General features: G+C 35.0%; 1 protein-coding gene across 1 annotated transcript; it reads right to left on the bottom strand.

Moving 5' to 3' along the window:
- Positions 1 to 1,001: 1,001 nt before the first annotated feature.
- slc6a16a (solute carrier family 6 member 16a) lies at positions 1,002 to 17,737 on the bottom strand. Its single transcript, XM_048209089.1, has 12 exons — positions 17,280 to 17,737; positions 11,525 to 11,756; positions 11,284 to 11,441; positions 7,842 to 7,968; positions 6,802 to 6,977; positions 6,348 to 6,458; positions 5,992 to 6,233; positions 4,839 to 5,019; positions 4,501 to 4,702; positions 4,256 to 4,415; positions 4,002 to 4,164; positions 1,002 to 1,972 (listed from the first exon to the last, which is right to left on the bottom strand). Exons 2-12 carry the CDS (start codon positions 11,754 to 11,756, stop codon positions 1,643 to 1,645), a joined length of 2,082 nt encoding a protein of 693 aa, XP_048065046.1. The 5' UTR covers positions 17,280 to 17,737; the 3' UTR covers positions 1,002 to 1,642.

Here is a 17,737-nt window from a genome sequence, read left to right as displayed (position 1 = left end):
CTTTTGAACGGTAGTGTATAATGCTACAGAAGCTTTGTATTTTAGATAAATGCTGTTCTTTTGAACTTTCTATTCATCAAGGAATCCTGAAAAAAAAAAGTACACAACTGTTTTCAACATTGAAAATAATCATAAATGTTTCTTGAGCAGAAAATCAGCATATTAGAATGATTTCTGAAGGATCATGTGACACTGAAGACTGGAGTAACGATGCTGAAAATTCAGCTTTGCCATCACAGGAATAAATTAATTTGTCAAATATATTTAAATAGTACACAGTTATTTTAAATTGTAATAATATTTCACAATATTACTGTTTTTTACTGTATTTTTAATTAAATAAATGTAGCCTTGGTGAGCAGACGAAACTTCTTTTAAAAACATTAAAAATCTTAGTGGTTCCAAACTTTTGGACTGTACTGTATATAGATACTTTTGGAGCCGATGGGTGGTGCTTAGCTATGATTTGCACTTCCTGTTGGACAAAGTAGCTTTAACCTAATATTTGTGCAATCAGGTTGATAGTCAGGTCATTTGTGACCTGTGGCTTTCCTAAAAAAATATATGGCATTTTACCGTCACTGAAAACTACAAAAATAATTAATTTACTTGATTCATGTTAGATATAACTGTTGACATTTCCCATAGCTCTAATAATAATAGTAATAACATACAATACAATTTTCTTTTGATATTACAACCAGTTACAGGCTAAAACTAACTTAAGTTAATGGCTAATAGTTTCATACTCAAAGTAACATTTTTAACCTCTAAATAGTATTTCCTTTGCAGAAAATGTTAGTATTCTAGTAATATGGATAATTCTGATATATATTTTTAAACCTTCTAACAGTCTTCCACCATCTATTTTTTTCAAGGTTTCATTTGTTCACATTAGTTAACTACAGTTAACACGAACTAACAATGAACAATACAGCTGCAGCATTTATTATTCTTAGTTAATGTTAATCTCAACCATTTCTAATCATTTAAATAATCTAAATATGAAGAAATCGAATAATTCTAATCATTTTTAAGATAAAAAGTTGTAAATGTGAACTAACATGCATATAAACAGTTGACTTTCAAAACTGCATCTTGGATTGATGCTATTCAAGGGAACCATGGTCACAGTCATAACCTGAGATGATTTATTAACTAACATTAACAAAGGTTAATAAAAGCTGTTAAAATATATTGCTCATTGTTAATGTTACCAGAGGCATTACCTAATGTTAACAAATGGGACCTTATTGTAAATGTGTACCCTATTTTGCTTGAGTTACTGTAGTAATTCAAAAATGTTTTATTCTAGTTGACATGAGTATAACTGCTGTCCTTTGGAGAAGCTGTAATCTGAAGTGTGGATACTCATTAAGAGGCACTTTTGGTACAAGCCATATCACTTAGCCCAAGTACACGTAGGGATTCAAGAACAAAGCAATTCAATGATTGGTGCACTCGCAAAAAGTGTCCCTCTTAAATAGGGCCGCTATTGACACATATTTTTCATGAACGTTCATTAGCATAATGAGAATAAATGGAGTCTCTCTCCCTCCACTCCATTAAACAATTCCAATACTGATGAATAAATAGTCTTGTCGTTTTCTGCTCAAACACCTGTTTATCTCCATTTTGTCCCTTACACCCCAGTGTCGTCTTCTTCCTCTCCATCTTCCTGTTGCGGGAGTAGCCTGTAGTGTTCAGCACCCAGTGGAAGGAAGGTGGACCGGGGCCGATTCCTGTCTTCATCCACTGGGGAGTCGTGGTTATTTGGCTCTGGCTCATCAGAATTGCATTTGTAGTATCGCTCTCTTGGAGGCTCAACTTCACCCTCCTCCACTGGTAGGCTCAGCCCCCCTCTGAGGAAGGAGAGCAGGTAGCCAATGGGCACCGGGAGAGATGCTATGATGATTAGCATGGACAGCATGATCAGAGCCCATCCAGGATACTCGAGGCTAGCTTCAGAACCCTGACAGAGAGAAATACTGCTCATCAAAACCACGGTAGATAATCTGTAGCAAATATGTTTGTGGGGTCCAAAACAACAATGGAGCCATTGTACACTACAGTTTAATTTTTCATGTTTTTTTTTTAAGGAAATGAATAATTTTTTCAGCAAAGACATTAAAATGACCAAAAGTGACAGTTTATAATGTTACGAAAGTGACATTTCAAATAAATGCTGTTCTTTTGAACTTTCTATTCATAAAATTATCCTGAAAAAAAAAAAATATTCAAGAATTGTAACTAAAATATTAAGCAGCACAACCATTTCAACATTGACAATAATAAATAATTCTTCAGCACCAAAGCAGCATATTTACGGAAGAGGATTAGGGCCAAGCAATAATAAAAAAATAAAACCATCTTGAGATTAAAGTTGTTAAATTTCGAGAAAAAAGTCGAGATAAAATGTTGAGAATAAACTCTTTAAATTACAAGAAAAAAGTCGAGATGAAATGTTGAGAAACTCCTTAAATTATGAGAATAAAGTCATTAAACTACGAGAAAAAAGTCATTTAATTACGGGAAAAAAGTCAAGATAAAATGTTGAGAATAAACTCATTAAATTATGAGAATAAACTCATTAAATTATGAGAATAAAGTCATTAAATTACGAGAAAAAAGTTGAGATAAAATGTTGAGAATAAAATCATTAAATTATGAGAATAAAGTCATTAAATTACGGGAAAAAAGTCGTAATTTAACGACTTTTTCTCATAATTTAATGAGTTTATTCTCAACATTTTATCTCAACTTTTTTCTCGTAATTTAAAGAGTTTTTTCTAGTAATTTAACAAGTTTATTCTCAACATTTTATCTCAACTTTTTTCTCGAAATTTAACGAGGTTTTTCTCGTAATTTAACAAGTTTATTCTCAACATTTTATCTCAACTTTTTTCTCGAAATTTAACGAGTTTTTTCTCGTAATTTAACGAGTTTATTCTCAACATTTTATCTCGACTTTTTTCTCGAAATTTAACACGTTTTTTCTCGAAATTTAACAGTTTTAATCGAGATGGTTTTATTTTTTTATAATAAAGTCATTAAATTACGAGAAAAAAGTCATTAAATTACGGGAAAAAAGTCGAGATAAAATGTTGAGAATAAACTCATTAAATTATGAGAATAAACTCTTTAAATTATGAGAATAAAGTCATTAAATTACGAGAAAAAAGTCATAATTTAACGACTTTTTCTCATAATTTAATGAGTTTATTCTCAACATTTTCTCAACTTTTTTCTCGTAATTTAACGAGTTTATTCTCAACATTTTATCTCGACATTTTTCTCTAAATTTAAAGAGTTTTTTCTCGTAATTTAACAAGTTTATTCTCAACATTTTATCTCAACTTTTTTCTCGAAATTTAACGAGTTTTTTCTCGTAATTTAACAAGTTTATTCTCAACATTTTATCTCAACTTTTTTCTCGAAATTTAACGAGTTTTTTCTCGTAATTTAACAAGTTTATTCTCAACATTTTATCTCAACTTTTTTCTCGAAATTTAACAAGTTTTTTCTCGTAATTTAATGAGTTTATTCTCAACATTTTATCTCGACTTTTTTCTAGAAATTTAACAAGTTTTGTCTCGAAATTTAACAGTTTTAATCGAGATGGTTTTATTTTTTTATTATTGCTTGGCCCTAATCCTCTTCCGTACATATTAGAATGATTTCTGAAGGGTCATGTGACTCTGAAGACGAAAATGCAGCTTTGTCATCACAGGAATAAATTACATTTACAAAATATTATTATAAATATATTCAAATAACATTTCACAATATTACTGTTTCTACTGTATTACTGATTAAATTAATGCAGCCTTGATAACCAAACTTTTAATATATAAAAAGATATATAAAAACAAAATATATAAAAAGTCATACAGGTTTTTAAAGACAGGAAGGTGAGTAAATGATGAGAAAACTTGTATTTTTTCATCATTCCTTTTTTAGACAAAGGTTAGTTCATAATGTTATTTCAGTTTGTATAATACCGTGGTGTGGTTCCAGGCTGTGTAAGTGGGCCGTTTGAAGATCATGCGGAGAAGACTAGCAGCCAGCAGTCCCACCATGCCGAGCAGGCACACATACTTCCACAAATAGCGATAAACCACCGGAGGGCGCCAGTGTAGCATCACCTCCACATCATCCAAGAAACTGCAGAACAGCAAATAAAAGGAGGTCCCACAAACGGTATTAACTTCAGCAAAATCAGCATATAAATCAATGATTTCACATTTAATCTCACCGATCAGCACCGTAAACCCACGCCACGCTGACCGTTTCAAAGATGACCACGACAATCAGCGGCAATGTTGCAGAATAATCGTCAAACATGGTCACAAAATAGTTGCCACTTCTTTGAGTGAAGAGCAGGCCAATGAAGAAGCCCAGGATACAGCTACACACTGCATGTTATACAATGATACAGCCAAGTTATGTGACAGCTAAGGCACAACATCCTTTAGTATTAGCACGTCTATTTGAGTGTACCCGTCAGCATGGTCTTGTGGCGCCCCAGCACTCTGAAGTTGTCCATGAGTGGGGTAAGAATCCCCTGCATGGTGCCAAACATGGTGGAGAGACCCAAATTCAGCAGCATGAGAAAGAACAAAGCAGACCAAAATGGACTTGCAGGAAACAACGCCATCGCCTCTGTAAATGCTATAAACGCCAAACCCGTGCCCTCCACTCCCTGAGAGAAAGAGAAACAGCATAGATGGATGAATGGACTCTCACAACCAGATATAATTTCACTATGGCAGTGAAATACATTTAACTGAGTAGTAATAGAATATGCTCTGAAGCGCATACACATATGTTAACCCTACCTTGCTCATTTCTCTTTCCAGGTCACAGTCGGTGATGTTTGACCCTAACAGGCTTCCATAGTGGCTGTACCATTCTCTGTAGTCGTGAAGAAACACTGATTTGGGGTCAGACATGTTGAACCACGGCCACCAATGCTGCGATGAACCTGTTGTTGCCATTTCTGCCATCCTGGCCACATTACTGCAAAGTGACATTAATTGAAATACAAATATGAAGAAATGATAAAAATATTAATGTAATATAGAACAATTTATAGTAACATTTAGCTGGATTTATTATATGCAGTTTAGTTTGTGGGGACAAAAATGATGAAGATGAATAAAAGGATGTATTGTTGAAAAGCTTACACAATATACAACAATCATTGCTATGTAAATTACACTATTGTTCTGTCAGATTGTTTTTTTTAAAGAAATAAATACTTTTCGAAGCTGTTCAAATTGTAAATGCTTCTTCCGGGTTCTACGGTTCATTATTGGCTGGTTAGTTTTTTTTTTGTTTTTGTTTTTTTTGCACAAAAAAGTATTCTCGTCACTTCATAACATTAAGGTTGAACAACTGTAGTCACATGGTCTATTTTAAAGATGTCTTTAGTAACTTTCTGGGCCTTGTAAGTGGTAATAACATTGCAGTTAGGGCTGTCAAACGATTAATCGCATTCAAAATAAAAGTTTGAGTTTGCATAATATATGTGTGAGTAATGTGTGTAATTAATATGTATATATAAATACACACAAGTTAATGTATATATTTAAGAGAAATATGTTATTTATGTACAAAAAATTTATTTATATATAATATAAATTATATAAAAATATAAATAAATACATATACTTGTAAATATTTCTCAAATATATACATGGATGTGTTTGTATTTATATATACATAATAATTACACGCAGTACACCCACATATATTAGGCAAACTCAAACTTTTATTTTGTATGCGATTAATCGTGATTAATCGTTTGACAGCCCTAATTGCAGTCTATGGAGGGGTCCGAAAGCTCTCGGATTTCATCAAAAATATCTTAATTTGTGTTCTGAAGATGAATGAAGGTCTTACGGTGTGGAACGACATGAGGGTGAGTAATTAATGACAGAATTTTCATTTTCGGGTGAACTAACCCTTTAAGCACAGATTCTTACTTACGTTGCAACACAATCCAGAGCAATGTTCTTGGCTCTGAAACCAAGAACCACAAAGACAACCAGAGAGGCCAACACTGAGGTCATGAAGTTGATGGCAGAGACCATGATGGCATCCCGGTGGCAGTTGTTATGCACAGGGTTGTAGGATGAATAAGCGATCACAGAGCCGTAACCCAAACCCAGTGCAAAAAACACCTGTGTGGCAGCCTGACGCCACACCTGCACTTCCCCCCAAATCTCCAGCTAATACAAACAGAGAGAAATACTGTATGATTACAAAATCACATTTAAATATAGCATGATTTTACATGCCTTTCAATTGTAATTTATGGGAGTAGTGTGAGCTCCTGTTGTCACCTTAGGATAAAACATATATTTGATGCCGTCTATAGCCCCGTCCAACATGAGCCCTCTGATGAGAAAACAGATCAGCACAGCGTAAGGGAACACGGAGGAGAAATACATCACCTAGAGAAAAAGAAGGGACAAATCTTTTTTTATTGATTGGCTTCACTAACATTTGTTGATTAATTTCATTTAAACATCTTGGCAACAATTTTGAATACAGTGTGGGGACAAAATGTCCCTTCAAGAATAGAAAAACCTCACAAGGATAGTGAAACACACTACATTATGAGGAAAATTACTCGATAAACAATTAAAAATATTAATTTTTGGCAATATAGAAATGCAAAAAAATGTTTGTGTGAGGGTTAGGGGATAGAAAATATTATTAACTCAGTTACAAACAGAAGATGTACCAGAAAAGTCCCTACCATGATTGAAAAACAAACGTGTGTGTATTTTGTACCTTGGCAGAAGACTTGATGCCCTTGATCATTGCGAGACACACTATCGCCCAGGCGGCAAGGAGGCAACCGGTCATGATGGGGTTAAACTCTCCCGACTGATCTATGGAGTCTGAGATGTCCAAAGCCTTCCTGAACCAGAAATATGAGGTAGGAGAGCTCGCTGCACATTCCTTCACTAAGACAGGAAGATGAGATCAACACAGCCGTACGTAAACCTTTTTGTATCATATACACGCAACATACAAAGTGTGTAATTATGAGGGATGTAACTTACATGAGTAACTGACTAGTGGAGTGCTCATTCTGTACTAATCATTTGACACTAGTAAATACATGAGTCAATTTTTGTTTTTTCACATTTGAAAAGAAGGATAATTTTCCTTTGTGCAACTGTCTGACTTAGGCAACAACGAAATGTTCTCTTCCATTAAATCCCTCACCTCAAGTTTGAATGCAATGAGTTTTACTGTTGTTTTTTAAAGCTTGATGTTTTCATTAATGCATTTTGTTTCTTTAATTTTTTTTAAACGTACATTACCATTCAAAATTTTGGGATCGGTAAGATTTTTTTAATGTTTTTAAAAGAAGTCTCTCGTTTTTACCAAGGCTACATTTATTTGATCAAAGCGAAAACAGTAATATTGTGAAATATTATCATAATTTAAATACATTTTAATGTAATAATTCCTGTGATGTCAAAGCTGAATTTTCAGCTTCATTATTCCAGTCTTCAGTGTCACATGATCCTTCTGAAATCATTCTAATATGCTGATTTGCTGCTCAAGAAACATTTACTATTATAAACAACATTGAAAAAAGTTGTCCTGCTTAATATTTTTGTGGAAACCATCATCATTTTTTTCAGGATTCTGATGAAAAGAAAGTTCAAAAGCATTTATTTGAAACAGAAATCTTTTTTAAAACAATGTAAAAGTATTTCCCTTCACTTTTCATTAATTAAATGTGCCCTTGGTGAATAAAAGTATTAATTTCTTTAAAAAATTGATTCCAAGTGATTTTGTGTATGTGAACAAAATACCTGTCTGGTTTGAGATCATATCTACAGGACACTGTTCCCATGGCAATGGATACTGGAATGAATTCCCCAAATAGAACAGAGACCAGGCAATGATCACATTATAGTACAGGGCCACGAAGAAACAAACCTGAGAGGGGAAAAAAAGTATTATGACTTCTTAAGTCTGTACAGAAGTATGATTAAACACCAAAAAGAGAGAAAGTCTAAAAATAGACAGTTTTAGTATCTTCACTTGTTCCATTACTGAAAGGCAAAAAAAAAAAAAAAACTCTCATATTGTGTAAGATGCCAATGTTACAGAACTTCTGCCATCTGATCTTACTGATGAGCTGATAATGCTATCATACAGGGACACATGTACACATGCACACAGGAAATCTTCTTATATACTCATACAGGGAGGAAATACTCCTCCTCCCCACATACAAACACAGAATATACGTCAACATGTATGTATGGATTTCAAACATTTTAGAAACGCTTCACAACATTTTTTAAGGCAGTCTAAAAAATAAAAACTACCGCATCTGTTTTGACAATTCTAGACAGTACGACACAAATATTTTCTCAAAAAATTCTAATTTTAATGTTTCAGTCACAAAAATATTTGTGGCTTTTTGGCCTGTGAGTAAGACACAGTTCCCGTTGAAACTGAAGCTGAAGCTCATAAATCACGTTAAAAGAATCCCATGAGTGCCATGTAACCACAAGACGAAACATGAAACTTTTCAGCTAATTTTAAATATAAACTCACCAATAATATCTCTGAAAAAATGTCAACAAACTATTTTTGTCCATCTTTGTCATAATGTCTACTATGCAGCAGAAAAAACGTGTAATAAAAATAACTATGCTGTGAACCAGGTTTACACCTTCAATACTTCATCATGTTAAATTATTATAAAAATAATTATGCTAAAGCAAATAATGTTTCATTGTAAAATAAATATACTAAACTGTCTTCAATGACTCTTTTTTTTACTATATACATTTATTTTAGTTAAATTACCTTGAACACAGACGTATACTTTCTTATCACTAACCCCACCCTGAAACACACCCTCTCCAGAATATATATATATGTAAGCAATAAGGTACTAGAGGCTGTGCTGTATCGTGAATAAGTCACGGCTGAAGGGCGTTGTTAGGGACGACGCAAAGCAAAGTGCCTGCAACACCTTCAGCCTGTGGCTTATTCATGATACAGCACTAGCCTCGAGTACCTTCTTGCTTTTATTAAACGGTTACCACACAATACAAATATTAAAGCCAAAAATAAATATCAATGCAACTTTCATGAATTAAACTTTCACCAAAAGCCTTCCTTCCACCCGAAAAAATGAACAGCAACAGAAGTTACATTATTACGGCATTAGATGGCAGTAAAGACTGTCTTTATGAGTGTCAGTCAGTAGCAAAGACTTTTTCACTGAAAAGACTGAATTGTTTTGAAAACGGAACAAGTGCTGACAAATGCTTTGACTAGCGCTGTCAGTCACGGGAAAACCCCTTAACTGTTAAAAGGACAGGATAATAGATTGGACATTTAAACAGATTTTTTATTATGAACATACAGGTCCATCTCAATAAATTAGAATGTCGTGGAAAAGTTCATTTATTTCAGTAATTCAACTCAAATTGTGAAACTCACGTATTCAATAAATTCAGTGCACACAGACTGAAGTACTTTAAGTCTTTGGTTCTTCTTAATTGTTATGATTTTGGCTCACATTTAACAAAAACCCACCAATTCACTATCTCAATAAATTAGAATACTTCATAAGACCAATAAAAAAAAAACATTTTTAGTGAATTGTTGGCCTTCTGGAAAGTATGTTCATTTACTGTATATGTACTCAATACTTGGTTGGTCCTCCTTTTTGCATGAATTACTGCATCAATGCGGCGTGGCATGGAGTCGATCAGTCTGTGGCACTGCTCAGGTGTAATGGAAGCCCAGGTTGCTTTGATAGCGGCCTTCAGGTCATCTGCATTGTTGGGTCTGGTGTCTCTCATCTTCCTCTTGATTCTCTATGGGGTTCAGGTCAGGCGAGTTTGCTGGCCAGTCAAGCACAGTAACACCATGGTCATTGAACCAGCTTTTGGTATCTTTGGCAGTGTGTGCAGGTGCCAAATCCTGCTGGAAAATGAAATCAGCAATCTTCATAAAGCTTGTCAGCAGAAGGAAGCATGAAGTGCTCTAAAACTTCCTGGTAGATGGCTGCATTGACTGTGGACTACAGAAAACACAGTGGACCAACACCAGCAGATGACATGGCAGCCCAAATCATCACTGACTGTGGAAACTTCACACTGGACTTCAAGCAACATGGTTTCTGTGCCTCTCCACTCTTCCTCCAGACTCTGGGACCTTGATTTCCAAATGAAATGCAAAATTTAATTTCATCTGAAAAGAGGACTTTGGACCACTGACCAGCAGTCCAGCTCTTTTTCTCCTTAGCCCAGGTAAGACGCTTTTGACGTTGTCTTTGGTTCAGAAGTGTCTTGGTAGGTGGAATGTGACAGTTGTAGCCCATTTCCTGAAGACGTCTGTGTGTGGTGGCTCTTGATGCACTGACTCCAGCTTCAGTCCACTCCATTTGAAGCTCTCCTAAGTTCTTAAATCGGCTTCACCTGACAATCTTCTCATTCCTTTCACTTGTACACCTTTTCCTACCATACTTTCATATGCTTTAGAATATGCTTTGGCACAGCACTTTGCAAATAGCCAGCTCTTTCAGCAATGACCCTCTGTGGCTCACCCTCATTGTAGAGGGTCTTGATGATCATCTTCTGGACAACTGTCAAGTCAGCAGACTTCCCAAAGACTGCAGTTGGGATTACTGACCTAAACCCAGTATTTATACCCTGAGAATAGTAACTTAATAGATCTTGAAATTAAATATTCTAATAATTTGAGATACTGATTTTTTGATGTTGATGAGCAGCAAGCTGTAATCATCAAAATAAAAACAAAAAGTCTGGAAATATTTTACTTTATGTCTAATAAATCTAGAATATACTTAAGTTTTACTTAACTTAAATATTTTAACTTTTTAACTTTTTCATGATATTCTAATTTATTGAGATGCACCTGTATATGACTGACCTGAAGGAAAATGCTAAATCTGAATGCAGGTAATAAACTCGTTCAATCGATCTCTTTCTCACAATACTCTTCTATAATACAGTAAACTTCAATGAACAATATCAATTGAGAATATACAGTTTACGTTGCCAAGAGTAGTTGCTAAGGGTGTTGTGTAGTGACACACAGAACTGTTGGCTGAAGCGGTCATAATCGTGTTTTATCGTGAATAAAACACAGCTATTGACCAATCAGAATCAAGGACAGGAACTAACCATTTTATAAATGAACATAAGCCCAAAGTTATAATGAAATAGAATAATATAATGCAGAGAGTGTTTATATATGTTTTACCATGCAGCTGGAGTAGCCGATGCCTGCGAGGCGAGGCGAGATGTGTTTCCAGACCCCGATGCTGCCCTGACGGATGCTCTGCCCAGCGGCTAGCTCCATGAAGAACAGAGGAACCCCGATAATGAGCAACAGCATCACGTACAGTAACATAAAGGCACCTGAAGAAAGAGAGTGTGCGATTACATTACCATTCATTCAATAGCACAAACACACATACTTAAATAAACAAAAAAGTGCCCACCTCCTCCATTTTGGTGGCAGAGGTAGGGAAACCTCCAGACATTGCCCAGGCCAACGCTAAAGCCCACCTGGGCGAGCACATACTGCAGCTTACTGTCCCATGCTGGCCTGTCGTCCTCCTGCACATCAGCACCCGCAGACCTGACTTCATCATCCGCCGACATTAAAGCCATGTCTGATCGGCTCTCGGCCAACACACTCCCATCCTCATTCGTCAATGGCGGCTTCTCCATCTAGAAAGGGCACAATATTTGTCACTGAATATTGGAGAACATGGACAACTTCCAGTCAGTGTTATTTTTGTTGTAGTATTTATTAATATTTTCAATTATCTTTTATTTTTATGTATTTCCAGTTTGTGTTTTAACTTTGTAAAATTACTCAAATTTAAGCTAAATGTGCTTTTATCATTTTTATGTTTTATTTTAAAATTTCTATTTTTCCATTTATTTTTATTCCAGTTTTAGTACTTATTTTAATTCAGTTAGCTGTCAAGGCAACATTTCCCATTTTTAAATTTAAGTTTAAGTTAAGTTTTCATCTAATATTTATATTTTATTTCAGAATGAACAAAAACTTTTTTTTTAAAAATGTTTTATTTATCAATAACACTGCTTCCAGTATAGCTCCTTGTTTTAACCATCATGGGTGAATGATGAATCGATTCATTTTTAACTTTCCTTTCAAGTTCTCAGCAATTATGTCAACATAAGATCTAAAATAGTGATATACAATAGAATGTAACAAATGTTAAAAAGAGGTGCTCTACCGACAGAAGAGGAGATGCAACCAAAAAAGTGAGTGTTGTACCTTTTTTCAGTTAATATACAATAGAAAAGTATCTGAGTTCAACATGTTTCTGAGTCAACATATGTGCACAGTGTGTGAAGACACTTTCTTGGACAAGTACACCCAATTCGCAGAAAACCACGGGGATCCGCTAACCCTTTATTTCTTTTTATCTAGCTAGCTCTTTGCTTCGCTGTATTTACTTCTCTCGTTTCCCTCAAACTCTCTCCCTCTTCCCTGGAGAGAAGTGAATAGTTTCATTGTGCTCTTTATGTAAGTTGGAGCTTGTCAAGTCAAAAAGTCAAGTCCACCTTGCCATCTCCCTCCTTCCCTCCAGCTATCACTTTTCTTCTCACTTCAAGGTAAACAGAAGATTATGGTGTAGAATGTACAACACTGAGAACAGAAAACCAGAGTGAAGAGAATGTAGAAAGGATAAATAAATTAGTTGTCTTACATTATAACCATGTAGGTTCACATACTTGTTTTATCCAACAACAGGATGTTACACTACACTCTTAAAAAGGGGGTTTTGCAGTGATGCCATAGAAGAACCATTTTTTGGTTCCCTAAAGACCCTTTCAGTGAACAGTTCTAAAAAGAACCATTTCTTCTTAGTGTGAAAAACATTTTAATAATCTAAAGAAACCTTTTTCACTATAAAGAATCTTTTGTCCAATGGAAAGGTTCCAAGAATGTTAAAGGTTCTTTATGGAACCATCGATGCCATTAATTTTTTTTTTTTAAGTGTGTAGGTAAAAAAATAAATAAAAAAAAACCTTACTTTTCTGTGCATTAAAAAAAACTTTAATAATTTATTATTAATGTCTTCTTTTATTAGTATAAAATGAGTTTGAAAACTTTGTGTGTGAAAACTTTCACTCCTTATTTGTCACTGAACTGTACAGTACATCTAAATCTCTTTATCTTAGAAATAATCCAGACATTCACCAGTGGAGATAAAAAGCTCAGCTGAACACAGACAAAAGACAAACATGGAAGTGTGCATTTCAAAAATCGGTCTTGTTAATTTAGCAAGCAATACATTTCAATTCAAGCCAAATATTTAACAGCAAACAGAGGACAACCACAACTACAGCACCAGAGTCCCATTGGTTTAAAACTAATTTTGACAAAAAAAAAAAAAAAAAAATGTAATTCACAAGAATTTTTTTGATTGTGAAACACACAACCAGGCCTGTACAAGAATCTTTAGGCCAGGTAATTGCTGGAAATAAAAAAGCTCTGAGTTGTAGCTAGTTTTCTAGCTAGGGCTCCAGACAGAAGGGTTTGAAAATAAATTACAGTAAGTAAAACACATATGACATTGCATAACTGATGCAAAAACAATTAAAATAACAATTGAAAAACATTTTATTCTATATAATATGCAAATGTAGAAAGATTTCATACCATAGCACCATACAAAAACACTGATATAATTGATTATATATTTGATTTATATTCAAATATATTTTATTAATAATTTTATAGTAATTAGTTTAGTTTGCTAATTTAAAGTGAAAAGCACTTCAAGAGCTGTAATATAAACTGTAAAGTGCTCATGCGTCATGTAAAGTAAAGTCATTCTTCACAGAGCAGTATTTTATGAGCAATGGGTAATAGGGATATAGAGAAAATCTGAGGGGAAAAAAAGAATATATGCATAAACTTTTGTTAAAAACAAATTCATTTATATCTCTCTTTTCTTACATTTTTTAAATATCACAAAAAAAGAAAAGTACTATGCAAATACATGAAAAATCTTGTTTTACAGTAAAATATTTGGTAAATGTATATAAATACATTTTTCAAAAATTTTGGCTTAGTACAATGACATAATTCAATGCTTTTTACACAAAGTATAAATGGGTCTGTATACATATATAAATATATAGTTATTTCATGAAAGGGGATCATCATATTTGCAGGCAGGGCTTAAAATTAAAGGGATAGTTCACCCAAAAATGAAAATTCTGTCATTAATTACTCACCCTCATGTCGTTCGGAACACAAATTAAGATAATTAATGAAATATGAGAGATTTTTTTATCCTCCATTGAAAGCAACGAAATTACCACATTCACTGTCCAGGAAAGTAGTAAAACCATCGTTAAAATAGTCAAAGTGACTGCAGTGGTTCAAGCGTAATGTTATGAAGAGACGATAATACTTTTTGTACGCAAAAACAAAACAAAAATAAGGACTTTATTCAACAATTTTCCTCTTCTCTGTCAGTCTGTTACACAGTGTTTACACCGGCTCATTATTGGCCGGCTCCTACGTCAGCATGACACGCATGCCTCGTGCTGCTCATGTGAACAGGCGTTGACAAATACGGAGCCACCATTCGGACGAAGAACCTGGAAGCGCTGCAACGAAAATAGTGGAGTAGAATGACAAGGGAGAGACGAATTTGTTGAATAAAGTCATTATTTTTGTTTTGTTTTTGCACACAAAAAGTATTCTCGTCGCTCATTACATTAAGGTTGAACCACTGCAGTCACCATTGACTATTTTAACAATGTTTTTACTACTTTCCTGAACACTGAATGTGGTAATTTCGTTGCTTTCAATGGAGGATGAAGAACCTCTTGGATTTCATCAAAAATATCTTAATTTGTGTTCTGTAAACTGAAGGTCTTACGGATGTGGAACGACATGAGGGTGAGTAATTAATGACAGAAATGTCATTTTTGGGTGAACTTTAACCCTTTGGGTAACCCTTTACACTCGCCAAACGCGGGTGTTGGCGAGTATATGATATGGTGTCAGTCGCCATATGGCCGGTAACATTTTTATGAATTCTACCACAATGTTATGAAAACATGAACGTGAACGAATCTCTGTACAGTTGACGGGTCAGTGCTGCATCATCATGAATATTTAAGCCCTTCCAATGTAAATATTCAAGCATTAGCCTAGAACACGCAATAGGGCATGTTATGTGGGAAGGTTAACATTCAAAACATCCGAATCATGTGCTCTGAAAGCCGTGTCTCAGACAGCTTGCAAATACTAAGCTGAGCTCCCTTTAATGCCTTCCTGTGCTTCGATGGACAAATTCACACAAAATTATGTAAAAAAAATTCCCGATTATGTCTTTGAATTCTGCATTCTCTCTTAAAGTTACAGCATCCTAATAATCCTGCTGCTGTGTAGTTTTTAATCTTAACCAAACAACAAAGGAAAAAAAAAAAAAAATCACTCACTGCTCTTGAACTTTAAAAATGATATGAAGATTATGCAGTGTTATTTATTTGATTAGACTACTGTCATAACTGCCTGTTTTTGTTTCATGGCTGGTAAAAAATAGTTTTGGCTGGTAAATTTTCTTAAGTCACCGACCATTGGCAAGGTGTTGCAAAAAGTTAGTTTTAGGCCCTTTTTGTGGGTGTTAAAAGGCATTAAAAAGATTGAAAACCCCTGAACAGGGGCATGACATAAAGTCATGCGTCTGCATACAGTTTCACAGCTAAAGAGGCCATGTGGGTAACTGCAGACATGAAACAGTCGGGTCCAGCAGTATTTGCCCACCGTCTGAAGAAGGGCCCAGCTCTGGGATCTATGTGCTCTCCACTGTGAGAGTGGAAAAGTACAGATGTCCAAAACTCTCTCTAGCAAAGAGAGAGTGAGAAGTGTGTGAGAGAAGGAGAAAGAGGTGTGTTACTGCGTCAGAGCTGGAGCAGCAAGTCATTCTTAGTTGACTGACAGGCGGTCTTTGTGAGGTGGAAAGTTTTCAAGGTGTCCGATGCCTCTATGATGATCTTGTGACAGGGGAAAAATAAACATGCCTCTTGTCTCTCTCTACTCTGTGTCCTCACATATCTAGGTAGTAGCCTAGTTTAGAATGGCTAAAATGTCAAATAAAGACAGACAAAAAGTAAACTGAAAGTAGTGGGAAAGTGAACAGATTTTCTTTGCCTCTTTGTTATTTCTACAAATGCCTTTTCTACGAGTGCCAGTGACCTTCCCACTCAACCAGTTATTTGATTGGCTGTGCTATTTCTCTTTGCCAGTCTCAGTTGATTTCACTTATGCCACACTACGCATGGGAACACATAACTATACGTGTAGACAGTATCTACACAGCGTCAAAGCCCTGATTATTTAACTGAAATGTTGAAACATTGCTCTCGCTCTCCACGTGGACTGTTTATATTCATGTCACCTTGAAAGAAGCAGAAGCTTACTTGTGTTAACTTACCCTAAAACACAGCTTTACATATTCTCAAACGACACAAGTCCAACGTTATGATAAAACAAAATGTTTTTCTCTTTGCTACAAATGCTCATCTTTATGTTTTTGAAATATAAATCGGCCTACATTATGTTTTTCCAAATTGTACAATTTGGAAAATTTTCTGAATTGTGCTGTATTTTGGTCAATGTCTGTTGCTTTTATTGTGCTATGCTTGTTTGACTTGCTTGTTTGACAATGTAACATGCTTTATTTGTGAACTAATTTATGCAAAACTAAAATACCCAAGGTATATTTTTGGCTGAAATTTATGCAACATCACCAGCTTGGTGCAAATTTGGCAGCTGACAGTATTTCAGGAACATGCCATTCCAGTCAACCAGGAATATATTTCTCACCCCAATGAGTGAATCAATGAGTGTAAATACATTGGGTATTTTCACTCATTGATTCAAATGTAAATAAACAGTAAAACCTGATTAAACCAGACAAAATTTATAAGATAAACAAACATATTGGCACTTGAATGTATTAAAGAAAACAAGCATTGACCTAGATAAAACTTTTATGCCAAAAGCAAGTCTCAACAACTGCAACTGGACACATTTTGCTAGTTTATTGTTGTTTTTTTAGGGACAGAAACTGATAAACAAGAACCTCCAAAGCAAACAAACACATATAAAATAACTCCTGAAACTCAACTGAAAAGTTTTCGGTTGCAGTTCATGACAAGAAAACTTGCAGCAACAAATTCTTCGACTCTTACCTTGCAGCCCGTTTCAGGGGGAGTTGCCCTGTTGTAGATTTTTTTTGTTTAAACCGTATCTTAAACTGACAGGCTCTGCGTTATCGATTCGGATAATAATCCAGTCGTTCAGACTCACTGCAATATTTTTATCCCACTCTTGGGGTGGTCGGGAGATCGCCACGCTGGAAGGCTCCGAATGTACAACTTTGGTAAAAGGCAAATGTAACGCCAGACCCTGAAGTTAGGCGCTCTGTCATTGGAGATCTACTCGTGAGCTGTTTTAAATACACTGAAACGAAGCCCACCCCTTCTTGACAGCTCTTTGTGTCACATTACAGAACACGCGGAGCTCCCCTTCTGGGGTCTGCACTCGTCCCTTAAATATCTGATTTATAAAACATTTTTGAAGTGTATAAAACCGCATAAACTGTTATTATATCCCATAGGGAGCTTATGTGGGCAGCAAAACGAGAGTT

Source organism: Megalobrama amblycephala, linkage group LG1, assembly GCF_018812025.1.
Source record: "Megalobrama amblycephala isolate DHTTF-2021 linkage group LG1, ASM1881202v1, whole genome shotgun sequence".
Taxonomy (NCBI): Eukaryota; Metazoa; Chordata; class Actinopteri; order Cypriniformes; family Xenocyprididae; genus Megalobrama; species Megalobrama amblycephala.
The sequence above is the reverse complement of the archived record's forward strand: the minus strand, read 5'-3'. Positions and strand labels throughout refer to the sequence as shown.